Source organism: Dermacentor andersoni, chromosome 6 (assembly GCF_023375885.2).
Source record: "Dermacentor andersoni chromosome 6, qqDerAnde1_hic_scaffold, whole genome shotgun sequence".
Taxonomy (NCBI): Eukaryota; Metazoa; Arthropoda; class Arachnida; order Ixodida; family Ixodidae; genus Dermacentor; species Dermacentor andersoni.
In genome coordinates, this window is record NC_092819.1 from 126310596 (window position 1) to 126331138 (window position 20543).

The 20543-nt window shown below is 45.8% G+C and overlaps 1 protein-coding gene across 1 annotated transcript in view; it reads right to left on the reverse strand.

Moving 5' to 3' along the window:
• Nucleotides 1–20543, reverse strand: part of LOC126523344 (ATP-binding cassette sub-family C member 3-like) — a 60678-nt gene that overhangs the window by 15292 nt on the left and 24843 nt on the right. Inside the window, exons 4-5 of the mRNA XM_050171982.3 lie at nt 17185–17289; nt 2378–2572 (exon numbers count right to left, since the gene is read on the reverse strand). Of these exons, the coding sequence (XP_050027939.2) occupies nt 2378–2572; nt 17185–17289 (300 nt within the window). The remainder of the gene's footprint in view (nt 1–2377; nt 2573–17184; nt 17290–20543) is intronic.

Consider the following 20543-nt stretch of genomic DNA (forward strand, 5'->3'; position numbering starts at 1 on the left):
TTAACCAGGTCCAGTTACATGCAGCATGCAACTGCTACACGAAGCTGTTACATGTCGGGACACCTGGTGGAGTAACGGAGCTGCAATGCAAAGTTTGTAGGTATCTACGCTACGCGGTGCGCATGTCACATCGCGTGTCAAATGACACGATACGACGCCAAACATTATGATTTAATTGCATTTCCTTTGAAAGGGGACGGTGACAGTCACCTAGCTTGCTTGAATTAAACAGGTATGACATATATGTTTTTCATTACATCAATATTTATACATCTGTGTAATTTTCTTTTTCTTCCTGAAGACTTCTCTATCAACGTTGTACCGCTACTTATGCAACGGTTTCATGGCGTGCCACCTGGTGTAATAATATGCAACTGCAATGCAAAGGGTACACGTACAGATGCTACACGGCGCGCATCTTACATCGCTGGTGGCACGATGTGATGCTATTGATCATTATGATGATTTATTGACATCCCCTCTGAAACGCCGTGGTGACATGGTCACTTAGCCAGCTTGATTTAACCAGGCACACAATATATATATTTTTTAGCATTCTTGTACACATCTCCTTAAACTTCTTTTTCTTCCTCAGACCTTCTTTAACTTTCTTGTACCGCTACCTGACAGTCTGCTACATGGCATTCTACCTGGTGTAATAATATGCAACAGCAATGCCAAATGCGCACCTAACGACGCTACACGGCACGCATGTCCCATCGCCTGTCTCCTCGCAAGTTAGGACGCGTTTCTAGGGCTTTATTCCGCTGCACGCTAGCAAGCGCTGTCGTGGCTCAGTGTTAGAGCAGCTGGCTACCACGCACTGGGCCCGCGTTCTATCCCGGCGGGAACTGGGTATTTTTTCTTCATATCCAGTGGTAGCTTCTACGGAAACCGGTGGTGGTGGCGGATTCGGACACCATCGCCAACCGAAACCGGCTATTGGAATGAGCCTATAAGCACTCACGCTGTAACAATCAACACGTAGCATTTATGTTCATGCACTCAATTTCCATGTTAAACTCTGCTTATTGCACACCATACAAAGCGTCTTACAGCGTCAGCTTGTGGGCTTTTCACGGTATCTTGAATAGTAACTCGTAAAGCTATGGCCCTTTTATGACATCTATATTTTAGGGTAAGACAGGACAAGGGACAAAATAATTCGTGGCCGTTACACCCGCGAAACCTTTGAAGGAGTATACTGAATATGGATTGTTCTCAAGTTAGAAGACGGTTAGGAGAAGAGCTCTGGAACTCTCCGTGGAATGTTTTTCTTGTTGGCAGAGCTGAGTCACGCTGTTACTCCTGAACGACAATGACTATCTATTTAACATCGAAATGCGTCGCCAAACGATGCTACCGATAGACAGCCGGTGCAGTGTCATAGTGGAGGATTGTGCAGACGTGTTTCATAGTAAGTGCCAGTTGAATCTTCTGTGCCAATACGGATAGTCAGCTGTAGCACATTTCTAGGGCGTACTGATCCCTATTGAAGGTATTAAACAGGGATAGGGTGCCTGGACCGTCTCATTCCTGTTTATAACCTTTATACCGCAGAGTGCTACTCCATCTGTGAGCCCCCTTCTTGATTTTTTGATCGCAAATAAGAAATTCCGCAGTTTGATTTGCGTTGACAGTTTAATCGTAGCCGTCCTATTGAGTATGAATTCAGCCCTACGTAGCTTGTTGCCATTTTTATGTCAATCTATGCAAAAACTGTGATGCTCAGTCACTCTTACCGGGCGTAGCATTTCCGAGCAGGAGTGCAGAGGAAATCTTTGTAGTCATTGCAATTTTGTGATCTGGTATAAGAAATTCTGCATGTAAGGTTATGCTCGCGAGAGCGTCAGGTCTGAAATGATACTGTAAAGCTCCGTCCTTTAAACTGTTTATCTTGGCAAACGCACTCAGTGACTCAGTCCCAATAATACAATATTGCTTCCTTAAGACCGCTTATAGTGTCCCTATGCACATACTCTGGTGCCCTCAGTGCTCACGCTCTCCCTCTTTTCCTTTTTCTGTTCACCCTTCCGTTACCCCCAGTCTAGGATAGCAAACCAGACGCTCGTCGGGTTGACTTCCTTCCATTTCCTATCCTTGTTTAATGTCTCTCTCTCTCTCTCTCTCGTAGATGCAGCCATATTGTAACGTTGTTGAATTTCCAACCCACCTGTTACACGACGTTACATTCACCTAAGAAATATACGAAATCGCTCATTTAAAGTCTTTCTAAACCTAGGCGACGGAGAGTAAATCCTGTGTAATGACCACATTTAGGAATTCGCCTTAAGTTGCACTGGATGGCACTTGGAAATACGCGTGCATGTAGCTGTGTTAACTTTACTTTGCACACAGTAGAACTAAAAGCCCGCACCTTCTCTCCGGCGTTTGCCTCGAAGCAGATGTCTTTTAGAGTATCTTCTACAATGCCAGGCCGGTAGGATGCACTGAAGTTCTGGAATTTCACGACACCCTGAGTGGGCCACAAACCGTCGTAAGGCTCCAGGAAAATCCGTGCGTTCGGCATGTTTAGTTTACCAGAAGGCAGCCCTATTTCGCATAAGGTATCCTGCGTAAAAAACAAAGACATATTTGAAGATTTGTACAAAGCGTTATACCACCCACGCCAAAAAATATTGTGGTACAGATTGTACGTCCATTGCTTATTTTAATACACTGCGTAGTAGAGCAGCCTCCCCCCCCCCTCGCAGTTTAGGCATTTAATTAAACAATCTTTTTCGCCAAAATTACCTTTTTTATCGCCGAGAAAGTTAAGAGCTCTAATTTGGAGCTACAAACAAGGGCGTTTCATCAGTGGAATTGTTCTTATCAACAATCGCATAATAATACAATAAACTTTTTTCTACTAAAAAAGTTCCTTTGTAAAATTACCTTTTTTTTTTACAGCGCCAGCTGCTAACCTTTTTAACTCGCATCTTCTTTCTTCGTCAAGTACATAAAAATTTCCACGTCGTGTCTTTATTCAACTTAAATATCTAGAGAAACGGGTTTGAGAAACAGCGCTTCTTCGCAATATATAAACGTCTTGGAAAATCTGTCTACATATGACAGATAAAGAATTATCAACGCGAAAATAAAGAATCATCCAGAATCGATGTACATTTGGAATCTTTGAGAAGCGAAGCATTCGTAGAGCTAGGGATTAAACACTGTGAGACCGCTCATCTTCTGCACCGCGTTTTGCAGTATAGCAATTAAGTGTTTGCTCAGCAGGGCGTAGACCACCCTCAGAAGGCAACCCGTGTTACCCACCAACCGCGGATTTCACTGACTCTGTGACCAGCCCAGCTTTTTCCACGCCGTCTCCATGATCGGCAAAGTTCACTTCTCCTCTTCGAGATTCGACCATATTACGCGGAAAGAAACAGACCAAGAAGGAAACGGGCAAATTCCAGGGAACGAAAGAATAGAAAGATTCGCTTTAAAACAAGAATTATGCATCGGAAGTCATGTATTTATTGCATTGAGAAAGTTTGACTACTTTTAGACCTTAAGCTGCGCAATTTTGTGGGCAACCGAGCCACGCACCAGCACAAGCGTAGGGGTAGCACCTATGGCTATATATATATATATATATATATATATATATATATATATATATATATATATATATATATATATATATATATATATATATATAAGCTGGACGAATTACATCAGTGGGCTTGTGTGTGTGAGCTACTCAGCGGGAACATTAACAGCAGCAGCACTCTGCGACCACGTTCATCAAGTTCCGGAGCCGTTTGCAAAGCCGGTTGCATCTTGGTTTTCATATGCCAGATAATAAAATCTCAAACTGAGCAGTGGGTGGTGGAAACGGCACACGGGCGGGCTTAACTCTTTCATTGCAAGCCAACCAAACTGCGGCGTGGTCGAGCGGAATTCACCGGCTTGTCAATGGCAACGTTGGTGCCTTAGAAGGCACCCTCCACCAAGGCATGGACGAAGGCTCGCTGTAAATTTTCAAAGATTGCTGTTGACGAGGTAAATTCGGAGGTGGCAGGTGGTGAGAAGATTAGGCTTTCAATAATTGTCTCAGTGGCAACACATGAGCCGGAACGCCAATTTATTGTGGTCATCATCATCATCATCAGCCTGGTTACGCCCACTGCAGGGCAAAGGCCTCTCCCATATTTCTCCAACTACCCCGGTCATGTACTAATTGTGGCCATGTTGTCCCTGCGAACTTCTTAATCTCTTCCACCCACCTAACTTTCTGCCGCGCCCTGCTACGCTTCCCTTCCCTTGGAATCCAGTCCGTAATACTTGATTACCATCGGTTATCTTCCCTCCTCATTACATGTCCTGCCCATGGCCATTTCTTTTTCGTGATTTCAACTAAGATATCATTAACTCGCGTTTGTTCCCTCAACCAATCTGCTCTTTTCTTATGCCTTCACGTTAGCCCTATCATTATTCTTTCCATAGCTCGTTGCGTCGTCATCAATTTAGGTAGAACCCTTTTCGTAAGCCTACAGGTTTCTGCCCCGTACGTGAATACTGGTAAGACACAGCAGTTATATACTTTTCGCTTGAGGGATAATGGCAACCTGCTGTTCATGATCTGAGAATGCCTGCCAAACGCACCCCTGCCCATTCTTATTCTTCTGATTATTTCCGTCTCATGATCCGGATCCGCCGTCACTACCTGTCCTAAGTAGATGTATTCCCTTACCACTTCCAGTGCCTCGCTCCCTATCGTAAACTGCTGTTCCCTTCCGAGACTGTTAAACATTACTTTAGTTTTCTGCAGATTGATTTTTAGTCCCGCCCTACTGCTTTGCCTCTCCAGGTCAGTGAGCATGCATTGCAATTGGCCCCTGAGTTACTAAGCAAGGCAATATCATCAGCGAATCGCAAGTTACTAAGGTATTCTCCATTAACTTTTATCCCCAATTCTTCCCAATCCAGGTCTCCGAATACCTCCTGTAAACATGATGTGAATAGCATTGGAGAGATCGTACCTCCCTGCCTGACGCTTTTCTTTATTGGGATTTTGTTGCTTTCTTTATGGAGGGCTACGGTGGCTGTGGAGCCGCTATAGATATCGTTCAGTATATTTACATACGGCTCGTCTACACCCTGATTCCGTAATGCCTCCATGACTGCTGAAGTTTCGACAGAATCAAACGCTTTCTCGTAATCAATGAAAGCTATATATAAGGATTGGTTATATTCTGCACATTTCTCTATCACTTGATTGATAGTGTGAATATGGTCTATTGTTGAGTAGCCTTTACGGAATTCTGCCTGGTCCTTTGGTTGACAGAAGTCTAAGGTGTTCCTTATTCTATTTGCGATTACCTTAGTAAATACTTTGTAGGCAACGGACAGTAAACTGATCGGTCTATAATTTTTCAAGTCTTTGGAGTCCCCTTTCTTATGGATTAGGATTATGTTAGCATTCTTCCAAGATTCCGGTACGCTCGAAGTCATGAGGCATTGCGCATACAGGGTGGCCAGTTTCTCTAGAACAATCTGCCCACCATCCTTCAACAAATCTGCTGTTACCTGATACTCCCCAGATTCCTTCCCCCTTTACATAGCTCCCAAGGCTTTCTTTACTTCTTCCGCCGTTACTTGTGCGATTTCAAATTCCTCTCCACTATTCTCTCTTCCATTATCATCTTGGGTGCCACTGGTACTATATAAATCTCTATAGAACTCCTTAGCCACTTGAACGATCTCATCCATATTAGTAATGATATTGCCGGCTTTGTCTCTTAACGCATACATCGGATACTTGCCTATTAATAGTTTCTTCTTCACTGCTTTTAGGCTTCCTCCGTTCCTGAGAGCATGTTCAATTCTATCCATATTACACTTTCTTATGTCAGCCGTCTTACGCTTGTTGATTGACTTGGAAATTTCTGCCAGTTCTATTGTAGCTGTAGGGCTAGACGCTTTCATACATTTCATTTCATTTCATTTATTTGGCGTTTCCTGATCAGATCTTTCGTCTCCTGCGATAGCTTGCTGGTATCCTCTCTAACGGAGTTGCCACCGACTTCTATTGCAGACTCCTTAATGATGCTCATAAGATTGTCGTTCATTGCTTCAACACTAAGGTCCTCTTCCTGTGTTAAAGCCGAATACCTGTTCTGTAGCTTTATCAGGAATTGCTCTATTTTCCCTCTTACCGCTAACTCATTGATCGGCTTCGTATGAACCAGTTTCTTTCGCTCCCTCCTCAAGTCTAGGCTAATTCGAGTTCTTACCATCCTATGGTCACTGCAGCGCACCTTGCCGAGCACGTCCACATATTGTATGATGCCAGGGTTTGCGCAGAGTATAAGGTCTATTTCATTTCTAGTCTTGTCCTTCGGGCTCCTCCACGTCAACTTTCGGCTATCCCGCTTGCGGAAGAAGGTATTCATTATCCGCATATTCTGTTCTGCAAAGTCTCCTAATAACTCTCCGCTGCTATTCCTAGTGCCTATGCCATATTCCCCTCTGCCTTGTCTCCAGCCTGCTTCTAACCTACCTTGGCATTGAAGCCGCCCATCAGTACAGTGTATTTTGATTTGACCTTACCCATCGCCGATTCCACGTCTTCATAGAAGCTTTCGACTTCCTCGTCATCATGACTGGATGTAGGGGCGTAGACCTGTACAACCTTTATTTTGTACCTCTTATTAAGGTTCACAAGAAGACCTGCCACCCTCTCGTTAATGCTATAGAATTCCTGTACGTTACCAGCTATATTCTTATTAATCGGGAATCCGACTCCTAGTTCTCGCCTTTCCGCTAAGCCCCAGTAGCACAGGACGGGCCCGCTTTTTAGCACTGTATATGCTTCATATATCCTCCTAACTTCACTGAGCCCTATTATATCCCATTTACTGCCCTCTAATTCCTTCAATAGCACTGCTAGACTCGCCTCACTAGGTAATGTTCTAGCGTTAAACGTTGCCAGGTTCAGATTCCAATGGCGGCCTGTCCGGATCCAGGGATTCTTAGCACCCTCTGCTGCGTTGCAGATGTGACCGCCGCCGTGGTCAGTTGCTTCACAGCTGCTGGTGACTGAGGGCCGGGGTTTGAATGTTGTGTTCATATGGGATGTTGTGGCCAAGTACTGCACCAGGGTGGCCAATCCTGCTCTGGTGAGGGAGTGCGCTACCGGTTTTGGTCACCGGGGTCAGACCGCACTCCAGGCCTGTTTGTGCAAATTTATCAACACGCGGGTTTCTTTTTTTTTTTAATCCGGTGAAAAATTACGCGGCACCGGGATTCGAACCACGGTCCTCTTGCACGCGAGGTGAATGCTCTACCTCTACGGCACCACTGCATTGTGGCAATAATGCCTAAAAAATAAATTCTGGAGTTTTACGCGCCAAAACGGAGATATGACCGCTTTGATCAAAACCAGTACGCATTATAAGGTGTGCCGCAGCCAGGTGGACGGCGGATTAGTGTTGACCACTGGTGGTTCTTTAACGTGCACCGAATCCATGGTACACGGGTGCTACTGCATTTCCACTCCATCGAAAGGCGGCCGACCTGGCTGAAATTTGATCCCGTAGCAGTGCAACGCCTTATCCACTACGCCACCACGGCGAGTGTGATAACCATGCCTTTGGCGGCTAACAAGGAGCGCGATCGGAGATAGTTGTTCGGAGCGCGCGTTGAGTATTGCCGCGCACGATTGCCCTAGGCTATTCGCGCGTGGCGAAACTGAACGCGCGCTCCAAACAACGACCTCCGATCGCGCCCCAAGGCATGCGGACCTGTGCGAACACGGGAATCCTGCGCATTCCCAGATTCGTGAATTCTGGCCTTCCTAACCCTCGATGAGTCCGCGGTACTGTTCGGTAACGTACCGCCCTCTACTCAGTCTCCGAGTCTCACAAGCTGGTATAGTTTAATAGCGCTTTGAGCGGCCGTTTGGTAACGTACCTATTCTTCAGTGTGGCTAGTACTAGCGTCATCCTGCAGGAAAGTTTAGAACTAGAGAACTTTTTATCAAGGCGGCAGCCTGCGCGTTCATCATATTCATTTCCAAACTTTTTCTTGCTATCGGTTTAATGCGTTTCCTAGCTTCATGAACACAAAATATGTACGGAAGCAGCCAACAAAGACAGATGCATGATGCTATTTAGAAAATCTACGCATTTATTATGCGCGAAAGGCAATTAAATTTTCTTTCGTGGCCGTATGGTAACATGGCGCAATAACGCATACCATTCGGCTTTTTTTTTCTCCCTTTTTTTTTGCAGAAGTGATAAGTTTCGTACTTCTTGCGATTATTGCTCCCACATGCATTCTGTAATGTGGTGTAAGATTACAGACACCAAAGAGAGGGCGCGAACTTTACGTATCCAAAAGCCAAGCTTTTGAAAACATGAAATAACGAAACGAGGCACTGAAATTCGGGTTTATGTCTGAATGGCAACATGGCGAGTTAGTGTTTGTAGCATTAAGATTTCTTGCTCAAAAGTACGGATTTGGCTCACTTTCCGCCAGATGAGTAAATTTTTTTTCAAAGTAGATCGAGGGCATATTTTCTAACTAACGGCTATCTGTACGGATTCGGTGCAGACATACCAAAATATGGCAAGCACAGTACGTGCTATACATTATCTCGGCTTGTTATCAAATGGTAACATACCACTTTCTCGTTTAATACTAAAATGTACCACTTCATTTTTGCGCATTTGTTTACGAGTTGTTTAGTAGGCGCAATAAGGCAGCAACGTTCTTTTACGGGTAATTTGTTATTATATGGCTCTATAGAGGGATTAGAACAGCAGAGCCTGCAAGTATGCATTGGAGGTATGTATGTGGACTGAACACGTGAATCGCGATTAAGTGCAAGCTCGGTTGTCTAGGGATGGCGAAGCAAGAAGTTTTTAAAAGGCGCAAGCAGCGACGCTCATACAGCACTACCATTGCGAAGATGTAAATACTGCAAATAAATGTTCACATTTTGTATTGCTAACTTTCTTCCTTTGGGGCCATATGCGATTGTTGCTTTTCTGGACCCAGCTATGCTACCAAGACCCTAAGCCCTGACCACTGGTGCCAGGTGTGAAATTAACAACTTACGACAGAACATATTGGAAGGATGAGCAGAGCTCAAATTTGGGGGGTAGAGGCTCAGAGCTTCATGAAGTGGAAAGCGAAGTTCTCGTGATTTTTTTTCTTGCTTATCGTCATCACCTACCCGTGCAAGCACAGGCACTACGTGTTTGCCTAGGACTTCCGCGGAGCGTCTCAACAGGAGGAACCATTATAATGGCTCGAGACCATCCGATCGCGACTTACATTAGCATCGACACGCTTAGGGCCCACGTTCGGCATGTTTCACGCATGCAATCAAGCTCTCTTGCCTGCCTGCCAGAACGACGACCACAGGCGTCCTTCTCCAACGAGGTCAGCATCCATCGTGCCTGTCTACCATCGGGCTTCACACCCTCAGCACGTGCAACCTCAGCTTTGTGGTGTTTAGAACAACCTCAAGTGCGTTTCACGGTTCCAGGGATAAGGAAGAAGACCGACCTACCTACCTTGGCCGTGAAGCAAGCAGCTCTGGATTGTTTGAACACTTTCTACTTTGACCGAGTCCACATATATACGGATGGCTCTTCCACTCAGACCAGCTCCACCGGCGCAGTGGTTATACCATCACGATCAATTAGCGTCCGATACAAGATTTCTCATATGACAACAGCGACCGCATCGGAGCTTGTTGCTCTCCGAGGTGCCGTTGATTACATTAACAACCAACCCGCTAATCGGTGGGCAATATTCTGCGATTCGAAGGCGGCCTTACAATGTCTTCTGTCATCCCTTCGTCGCGGGTCGTGTGAACAACTAGTGTCGGAGATACGAGAAATGCACCATCGTATGATAGCGAAAGGACACGACGTCGTGTTTCAGTGGCTGCCTGGCCACTGCGGTATCTCCGGCAACGACCTCGCTGACGAAGCTGCTAGGAAAGCACACGAAGGAGCAACCCTTGTTTCTGTACCTTTATCGCGGACCGACGCAGCCCAACACCTAAGCAAGGTAGCACACCGTATGACATTAGAGAAGTGGCACACACCTGAATTCACCCAAGAACGATTGCATTCCCTCGACCCCTCTATGCAACTGCGGCTGTTACCAGGGCTTCTGCGAAATGAAGAAACAATGCTGTGCCGCTTACGCTTGGGCGTCGCATTCACCAATGCATATACGGTTTTGATTGGAATGACTGATAGCGCCGACTGTAATGCCTGCGGTGCCGAGGAAACTATAGAACATCTACTGTGCTACTGCCCATCTTTTCAAAACGAAAGACATGACCTCTGCACAGCTCTCAATCAGCTAGATAGAACACCGTTCACCTTGAAGAAGATCTTGGGACCATGGCCTCGCATATCGCAGCTACAAAAGGCCACAAAAGCTCTGCTGCGATATTTGAAGGCTACTGGTTTGAGTCAGCGTTTGTGATCCGAACTGAGTGACCGAACGATATACCCAGTAGACTTTCTCTTCTTCTTTTAATCTTTCCGTCCCCTTTTCCCTTTCCCCAGTGTAGGGTAGCCAACCGGGCTCAGTCCTGGTTAACCTCCCTACCTTTCCTTTATCATTTGCTCTCTCTCTCTTTTGCATGCAATCTGCAAACGTGGCAAAGATTGCACTTGCATGCAACGTGTGGCTGCGACACTTGCCACTACCCATCCATGCCCATAGAGCAATGGTCAGAGGCAGAAGATAAGACCTATCATAATAAATCGTCGGAGAAGTTGTGCAGATATTCTGGGCATACGAGCGGAGTTCCTAAGGTAGGCTCATGCTAAAATCCGAAGGGTAATTTAGCGTGCAGTCCAAAAGTGCTCCATGGCGAAGTACTTGTCGCAAATGGTTCGGAATATTAAGCGAAGGTCGATATTCTAGCAACAAATTTTACCACGAGACTGGCAAAACAGGTTCGTCCTGACAGCGGGCGAATATGCTTCCGCATTTCAGCTATAAGATTGTGGGACAGGGTTACGCCGTGGCACGCTTTATTTAAGGCGGATCTCTGGAGAGGCCGCTTAGATCGAGCATCCTAGCTTGTTCAATTTTCGCGCTACATGCCAGTGAGCCGTCTCCACCTTTACCGGCTCTGGAAGCGATAGCCAGGCCGCTAAAAGATCATTGGATAATTTTTATGGATGTGCGCAGAGACATGCGTAAGTGAGTACTGTCACTGGCGGTGCGGTAGCGTCCACGCTGGTCCAAGAAAAGCGCGCGCCACGAAAAATCGCGAGTGGCAACATTTTACTGCGGCAGTACGCATGGGCCAGGGAGCTACATCTTCCGGCATGCCGCTCGCCGCTAATGGTGGAGACCAGCGATGACCAGCCGATTCATTCACTTGACCAAACACCTCGGGGAACTACGCCATACTCCCCCCTCTACCACCACCACCCTTCGCACCCCAGTCAGGCACAGAAATTACTGCTGAGATCGAATTGCTTGCTTGTCACGGTGTTAAGGACAGCCGCAAGTGGCGGCATGGCAGCGTCGAGCCGTTCTGTCCCATGCGGTATACCACACGCGCCTTCCGGCCAAACGTGGATGTAGGTTATGAGCTGCGACGCGAGAACCGTGACCGGAACGATGATCTCGAGCAAAATAAAGGAGTGAAGATCGTTTGAGCGTTTCGCTATTCCAGCAAAAAGCATACTCCCATTCTTCTTTACCGTCTGCTTTCTTCGCGGAGCGGTAATGCACGGGCCCGCTGGGAAGCTGCGGATGCGAATAGCCCTTAGCGCTGCTTGCATCATAATGACGAACCGCTGCAGGCGCTTCGTAACTACCCGACTTTTTTCTCAAAGACAAACTGTTTCTTAACCAGTTACCAGCGCTATTCCGTATAAGGTATGTTTTAGCCTCTGTCGTGAGCCGATCCAGAAGATACCGCAACCAAGAAAAGACCCTAGGATCCCATGTCGCAGTGATGTTTCTGATATACATGCGTATATATGTGTGCAAATAAAAAATCACCGCCCAAGCCATCCTCCCACATTGTTAACTAGCGAAGCTGAAACGTGTGGGCCCGGTATTTATCACTGGGCTAATCCGGACAGTTCATAACACAATGGTTTCGTAGGCTGCCGGATTACGGTACGCTGTTGCTGCTTGCGCTCGGCCACACGAGCCTGTTCTTGTGCCCGAACTGCAGCATCGGCGCGGCCTAGACTAGCTCCTTCCTAGTTCTGCTCGTGGCGTTGCTGATCGAAAGCTGCCTGCTCCTCAGGAGTATTTATGACGCATGGCCTACCATTTCGGAGCGGGTAAGAAACTGCTGCGCGCGCGATCCGCTGCAACGGAGAGCAACGACGTCACTACTGGCGCAGCTAATCGCACGCCTCTTCGCTCTTTTTTGTTCGCGCATGCGCATGAAGTTGCACCGGAGTATTTTTCGGCGTGCAGGCGACAGACAGACGGACGGACAAATCGGCTAGCCATATACAGCTTTGCTGTAATAAACGTGCCCTGCGGTGAGATTCGATCATGGTACCACCAACATAGAAGCCGATGACTATAACAATTACGACACAAAGACGCCTCAAGAAGCAGAGTGGAACATGCTTGCGAGTTTACCGCATGTAGGCAGCTCGTGTGGACAATTGGTTACTTTACCGAACGCCGACGGTTTCCCGACGGTCTCACTTTCTTGCAGCGTTCATGTGAGAGAACGCAACATCACTGGCGGTGCTCTTCATCATGCCAACGTTTTCAGATGTTTCGTAGCTGACAGGGCGCTTTTTATTCTGTCCAGCAGAATCCTTAGGTGCGGCGTTGCACCATAATGTTGCACCGGCGAATACCTTGAACATCGGTGGAGGAGTCCAAACACAACAATGCACCTTGCTACCGTAGCCAACGGTTCGTCCCTCGTATAATATATAAATATATGAATTTGCCCGATGACCGAATTTGAATAGAGGGCCTGCAGCACAGAACCCCGTTACAGTAATCATTACGCCATGGACGGTTTTCCCATACAACGGTGTGCCTTATCATCCCACCTCAGTTGTTACATGCCAAAACGCGGAAATTATTTATATAATAGACATGTAATCATGAAACAAAATGTGGGCCGATCTCGAAAATAGTGCCGTCTAAAAGTGTAAGCCGATCCCTAAGATAGCTTAGAGTAAAAATCCGTGGAGATCCCGAAGTTAGTGCAGTAAAAATTTCGGGCGTCCAACGCTCGTCTTCCTTCATGCATCAGGGGCGGCGCGATAGAGTGCTGCGCGCAGTGACTTCGCCCTTACCTCACCACCAACTCACTCAGCATGACTGCAGCATCCACTTCCACTCGAGGTGGACGAACCTTTCAACTTTTCATTTTTTTTTCTTTATTCTGTGTTGGTGCGACAGTTGCATAGTGGGTCGACGCTTTATCTCCATCAAATAAGCAGTAATTTCGCTCTTCGAGCATTCCTGAAGGGCGAAACACTCTCCACTTTTTTTTATTGCGATAGAAATTAAACGGACACTACAGGCGCATTTCTGCCGTCGCTGTCGGTGTCGCGATTGCCGTGATGTTCCGTATAAAGACCAAGGGCGATAACACCGCCTGTGCTCGCCCTACCTGTATGCTCGAGTGAGAGCGCGTGCGGCGAGCCGACGATCTCGGCTCAATCTCGCCCGCGCGTACGGGAGGAAAGCGGGGAGGAAGCGCGGATTCACCCAACATTGCGAGCAACCGGGGGGAGGGGAGGGAGGGAGGGGGGCAGCGTTCCACTTTGGCTGCAGCTGCGGATGTTGTGGCTGCACGCCGTCGCGCGGCCGTATCTTGAGGGCATCGGCGGCTCGCAGTTTTGTGCGTGCTGTGTGTTCCCGCGCTGACCTTGGGTTGAAGCGATAGGGAGCACGAAGGCCACTTCGCTCGCTGCTACTGCTATGCTCCTCACGCCAGCGTTTTGACAGCGAGTGTCCGCATTATTCGAGAGTTTAATGTGCGCGCTGACACTATGCTTCTTAATTTAGTTAGCAAGTGAATGTTTGAAAGTTCCATGTTTGCAAATTAATGTTGCAAATGTTTGAATGTTGCAAGGAATTCCAGATCAAGCTACAGAACAGGTAACGACAATCTTGTGGGCACCATTAAGGAGTGCGCAATAGAAGTCGGGGGTAACTCCGTTAGACAAGATACCAGTAAGCTATTGCAGGAGACGAAAGATCTGATCAAGAAACGCCAATGTATGAAAGCCTCTAACCCTACAGCTATAATAGAACTGGCAGAAGTTCCGAAGTTAATCAACAAGCGTAAGACAGTTGACATAAAGAAGTATAATATGGATAGAATTCAACATGCTCTCAGAAACGGAGGAAGTCTAAAATCAGTGAAGAAGAAACTAGGAATTGGCAAAAATCAGATGTATGCGTTAAGACACAAAGCCGGCAATATCATTACTAATAAGGATCAGATAGTTCAAGTGGCTGAGGAGTTCTATAGAGATTTAAACAGTACCAGTGGCACTCACGACGATAATAGAAGAGAGAATAGTATAGAGGAATTCGAAATCCCAAAGTAACACCGGAAGAAGTAAAGAAAGCCTTGGGAACTATGCAAAGGGCTAAGGCAGCTGGGGAGGATCAGGTAACAGCAGATTTGTTGAAGGATGGTGGGCAGATTGTTCTAGAGAAACTGGCTACCCTGTATCGCAATGCCTCACAACCTCGAGCGCAGCGGAATCTTCGAAGAACGCTAACATAACCCTAATCCATAAGAAAGGGGACGCCAAAGACTTGAAAAATTATAGACCGATCAGCTTACTGTCAGTTGCTTACAATCTATTTACTAATGCAATCGCAAATAGAATCAGGAGCATCTTAGACTCCTGTCAAGCAAAGGACCAGGCAGGATTCCGCTAGGGCTACTCAACAATTGGCCATATTCACACTATCAATCAGGTGATAGGGAAATCTGCAGAATATGACCAACCCTTATATCTAGCTTTCATTGATTACGAGAAAGCGTTTGATTCTGTCGAAACTTCAGCAGTCATGGAGGCATTACGGAATTAGGGTGTAGACGAGCCGTTTGTAAAAATACCGAAATATATCTATAGCAGCTCCACAGCCGCCGTAGTCCTCCATAAAGAAAGCAATAAATTCCAATAAAGAAAGGCGTCAGGCAGGGAGATACGATCTCTCCAATGTTATTCACAGCGTGTTTAGAGGAGGTATTCAGAGACCTGGATTGCGAAGAATTGGGGATAAGAGTTAATGCAGAATACCTTAGTAACTTGGGATTCACTGATGATATTGCCTTTCTAAGTAACTCAGGGGACCAATTGCAATGCATGCTCACTGACTTGGAGAGAGAAAGCAGAAGAGTGGGTTCAAAAATGAATCTGCAGAAAACAAACGTAATGTTTAACAGTCTCGCAAGAGAACAGCAATTTACAATAGGAAGCGAGGCATTGGAAGTAGTAAGGGAATACATCTATTAGGGTAGGTAGTGACCGTGGATCCGGATCATGAGACGGAAATAATTAGAAGAATAAGAATGGGTTGGGGTACGTTTGGTAGGCATTATCAGATCATGAAGAGTAGGTTGCCATTATCCCTCAAGAAAAAAGTGTATAATAGCTTTGTCTTACCAGTACCCACGGACGGGGCAGAAACCTGGAGGCTAACGAAAAGGGTTCTACTTAAATTGAGGACGACGCAACGAGCTATGGAAAGAAGAATGATGGGTGTAACGTTACGGAATAAGAAAAGAGCAGATTGGGTGAGGGAACAAACGCGAGGTAATGATATGTTAGTTGAAATCAAGAAAAAGAAATGGGCATGGGCAGGACATGTAATGAGGAGGGAAGATAACCGATTGTCATCAAGGGTTACAGACTGGATTCCAAGGGAAGGGAAGCGTAGCAGGGGGCGGCAGAAAGTTAGGTGGGCGGATGAGATTAAGAAGTTTGCAGCGACGACATGGCTACAATTAGTAAATGACCGGGGTAGTTGGAGAAGTATGGGAGAGGCCTTTGCCCTGCAGTGGGCGTAACCAGGCTGAAGATGATGATGATGTTTGCAAGTTGATAGCTGCGATAAAATTATCATCCTTACTTCGTATTGGTGTATGCTAGTTTGCTATCGCAATGAATGCTTCGCCTTTCGGGCGATACTTCGGCCTTTTTTTTTTGCTACAGCGTTGGTAGAGCCACGGCTTCCGCGTTATAGCTCGTACTGAACGCGATAGTACGTTTACAGTTGACAGCTTTTTTTTTACTGTTCATCTTCTCCTATCTTCAATGAACGATAAAGAGCGGTGGTACCTTTTTTACTGCGAATCTTTCAATGGCTAGGATTCCGGGATTTGTTAGTGGCGTAACGTCGACAGAAAACTGTCGTCATCAATTGTTCATGCCCCCAAAACGCAATGGCTCGTACCACCGTAAGGGAGAGGTTACAACCACTCAGCAAAGTGGAGGGAGTAGTGAATACATTTTTTAGAGTCGCGCATACAGTATACAGAACAGCCTACATTTCAACGTAGAAGGAAATCAGAATAAGCGGCGAACCACATAATTACCACCTAAGTGATAATAAAGCGCTCCTGCACCTACATGCAATGCGCAGCACGTAGCGCTGCCCGCATAAACCTCCCGATAAAGATTGTTGTTGTGCAAGCTGCCGCAGCCACGGCAGCTTGACTGTAGCATACGAAGCAGAACGTGAGGTAACTGCACTTTCATACGTAAAGGAAGAACCCGCCTAGCGACTGATTTGCGTTGTGACAGTGCTATGGGAAGGCCACGTATAGGGAGGACTCTTGAAGAGCAGCGTGCATACGATTCATGGCGAACTTCTCTGCGTGGTCCACTCTTTGTAGGCGCACGAAGTAGCGGCTCAAGCCAAGTCGCAGGCTGTCGATATGTCTTAGGCTAACAATTAGGCAAAGTGCTGGTGAATGTCGCCGCTTGAATAATTTCTACCTACGTCGCAATGGGCAATCGTTCTACTTGTCGTTTTACAGCTTCGCTTACCAACCACCTTGACTGCGTGGATTAGAGACCATTTTTTTGAGTTAGTGATTATATACTGATATCTAATAAACAAAATAGACGCTATTAAATTTGGAAAATTTTTTCTATTTATAAAGCGAGATATGTTAGCAGTGTAGAAAACGGATTTTGACAGGCCCAGAGAATTCATGCAGGGTTGTCTTACCTCTTCAATAGGCAATTCCGTGTATTCCAGTGCACGCTCCAGCGCCACAAACCCCAGAACAGCCCAAAATAGGACCATGAAGACACCCGTCATGGCAAATGGTACCTTTATGCAAATAGAAGATTTTAAATATGACAAACCTGCACGCATTTCAGTTAGTTTACTGGTGAAGCGTCTTACGAACATATATGCACTGTAGAAGTATTTATTGTTCACCTTTGAACGTTTTTAACAATGCAGCAGAAATGAATGAAGTAATCAAGAGCAGTTGCGCATTTTTAGGACCTATATAGCTTAGGATACTGAAAAAAAAAAAACAATTTAATTGGAGCTTTGAACTAAATAGAGCAACACATACCCACGCAGCGCCATTAAAACTGTGAGGCGTTACGTGCCACAACCCCGATATGATTATGAGGCACGTCGTAATGCGGAGCTCCAGTTTAGCTTTGGACAAGTGGGTTCCTTTAACGTGCACCAAAAGCCCAGTACACGGCGTTTCTGCATTTCGCCCCCATCAAAATACGACCGCTGTTACCGGAATTCGATCCCGCGACCTCGTGCTTAGTATCACAACGTTGTAGCCACTAAGCGACCACGACAGGTAAGAATGTTCTAAAAAACCACACGGTCTGTTAAGAGATATCCTAATAGGTGAACGGCGAAAGCCATTTCAGTCATTATTAGTCATTACTGGTCGTTACTAAGCATTTTTAATAATTTCTAATAAATTGCAGTCGTTACAATTTGTCGTTAGACATACTGTTCATTTCGTAGTCATTGCAATTAATTTCAGTCATTATTATTCATCACTACTCACTACTAAGTATTTTTAGTCATTTCTAATCAATCGTAGTCGTCACAAGTTGTCGTTAGACATGTTGGTCATTTCATAGTCATTACTATTCATTACAAGTCATTTCAGTCATTATCAGTAATTACTGTTTATTACTACTCATTACTAGACATTTCTAGTCATTTCTAATCAATTGTGGTCATTACAAGGTGTCGTTAGACATATTGGTCATCTTATAGTCATTAATAGTCATTACAAGTCATTAGTAACCATTATTAGTCATTACGAGTCATTATTAGCCTCTACCAATCTCTATTATAATGTTATCGTTCACTTAACTGTCGCTGAAAATCATTTTTCATTCTTTAATCTGTCTTGTAATCTGTTTTCATATGGCGTGATGACGCTTCGGCGGACACTCCGACGGTCAGGTCTGCTGACAGAAACATCACCATAAGCCTAGAAAGACTTTCGCCTGAATAAAAGTTGTATTAGTCAAGATGATTTACAAAGGGGCCGCTTGTGTATTCATAATTATTTGAGTTCACTTAGAAATTTATATTGTAGCAGATTTATATAATTTTGCTGCCTTAAAATTAGGCTACTAACGAAGCACTGGTCATGTTCACTGATAAATGACTCACGCGCCATGTACACAGCAGCAGTTAAATAACCAATATTAGAAAAAAAATGCAATGCTGTGAATTCCAAAGCTTTTTTGCATTCTATAAAAGGCATTTGGTGAGATCTCTTAAAACCCTTCTGTTTTTGGGGGTTCAAGAAAAATAGATAAGCATCAGGAAACGTGTATTTATTAGTGTATTCACGTAAGGTGCTTAAGTTGAACTTTTGAAAGTGATGATGAAGAAACTACACTTGCGAACCGTCGTTGCCTTCTGATGTCGCACGCAGCCGTTTAGCCATCGTGTCGCCTCAACAAGGAAACCAGTTCCGTAATGTGCAAAGTAACCAGATACGTGATACAATGCATTAAAGCGGAGAATGGGAGCAAGAAAAAAATGGAAATGAGAAAGACGCCTGAAACAGAATTCTACGAGACTGCGTTGGATCACTTTGATTATGCAGTATCGAAGAAAGGTGCGTGATTGATTGGATACGTGGGCTCTTAATTTGCACAGCCTTTCCAACCTGCGGCACCTTTGCATTATATCAGAAGCGTATCACATTTTGAAACTTTGCTACTGGGGGAAGACTGTAGCTGCCGTTGGCGTGACGGGGCATTAGGAATCATGTAGACACAGCTTAGACGAAAAAAAGAGTAAAACGGGGCAATGGCGGGCAAAACTGTGCTTTGTTGAGTCCGCTCTTCGTTACCCCGATTTCCTCTTTAGTTTTCCGGCATGAAGATCTGCCAATGATGTAGAATACGGAAGCTTTCAAAATATACCATATGTTGTGTATGTTGATAGATTCAGCACGCTTCCTTTAAGGAATCGCAAGCGAAAGAGCAATTTAGTCAGTTTTAGCCAATTTAGCCAATTTAGCCAAGGGGATTGTCTGAAGATACGGACACTATTTGCATGATAAATCACACTGTACACGTAGCTAACTAAAATATCCGCGAGTTGCCTTTCATTGAGTAACTATGTTACGTTCGGAAATAATGAAAATTAGCAGCAGTGAGGTCAAATTTGCTTACCAGAAATAGGAAGGCTAGTGCCACTTAGGCCATATTGATCTTTAAGATGCGGCATAAAATAAACGGTGTTCTGGTTAGCCGTCTCAAAAAATTCCTCTAATGGTGTTGAATACTACTGGAGAGCCAAGCGACTTTGTAACGTACGCGACGTGTGTCTGGTAAAGATCGAGGCAACTACACGATGGCAGGAGAAGAAGCCGCGAAGGGGTTTTTGGCACGCTCTTAAATAGTCAAACGCACGCGTGATATCAGTGCTGCCCTGATAAGGTAGCGCAGACAGCGCATGCCCGATGCATCCTCTGATGGGTAACGAAGAAGCACAACAGTTCAGGTTACTTGATTAAAGGTCGCGTCGTACCGAAGCCGCTGCGGTGGCCTATTGGTGTGACCAGACCTTCTTGGGACTAGCGTCGGCTACCGCGCACGTGGTGCGCTGTAGTTGGTGCCGGGCCATCGGCGGACGACGCTTAAGGATGCGGGTGTGTAGGCTGGCACGGTGTAACATCAACGGAGCTACTTGCACTAGAGTCAGTGCACAAGCTGTAAGACGAACCGCAGTCATCATCATCACTCTCGTCTGCTGTGCACTGTTCGCGGGTCTGAAGGAGATGCCGTCTGTTACGTCTAAACACCCGACCACCTTCTGTTTCCACGTTGTAGGACGTCAGAGACGTTCCACCCATCACAATACCTTTCGGGGACCATGTTGTGTCCCTGAGCCTCACGATCGACTCTTTGTCCAAGGGTGATAAATGCTTTCCGCCGTTGTTCTGACGATGTTTTTTGACTGGCGTAGGCTGCACGTCGCCAAAATCGGTACATTCGACCTGAGACGCCCGCCTTGAAGAAGTTCTCCAGGTGATCGGCCGTCCACAAGCGGTCTAGAGCGGTAGGCCAACAAGC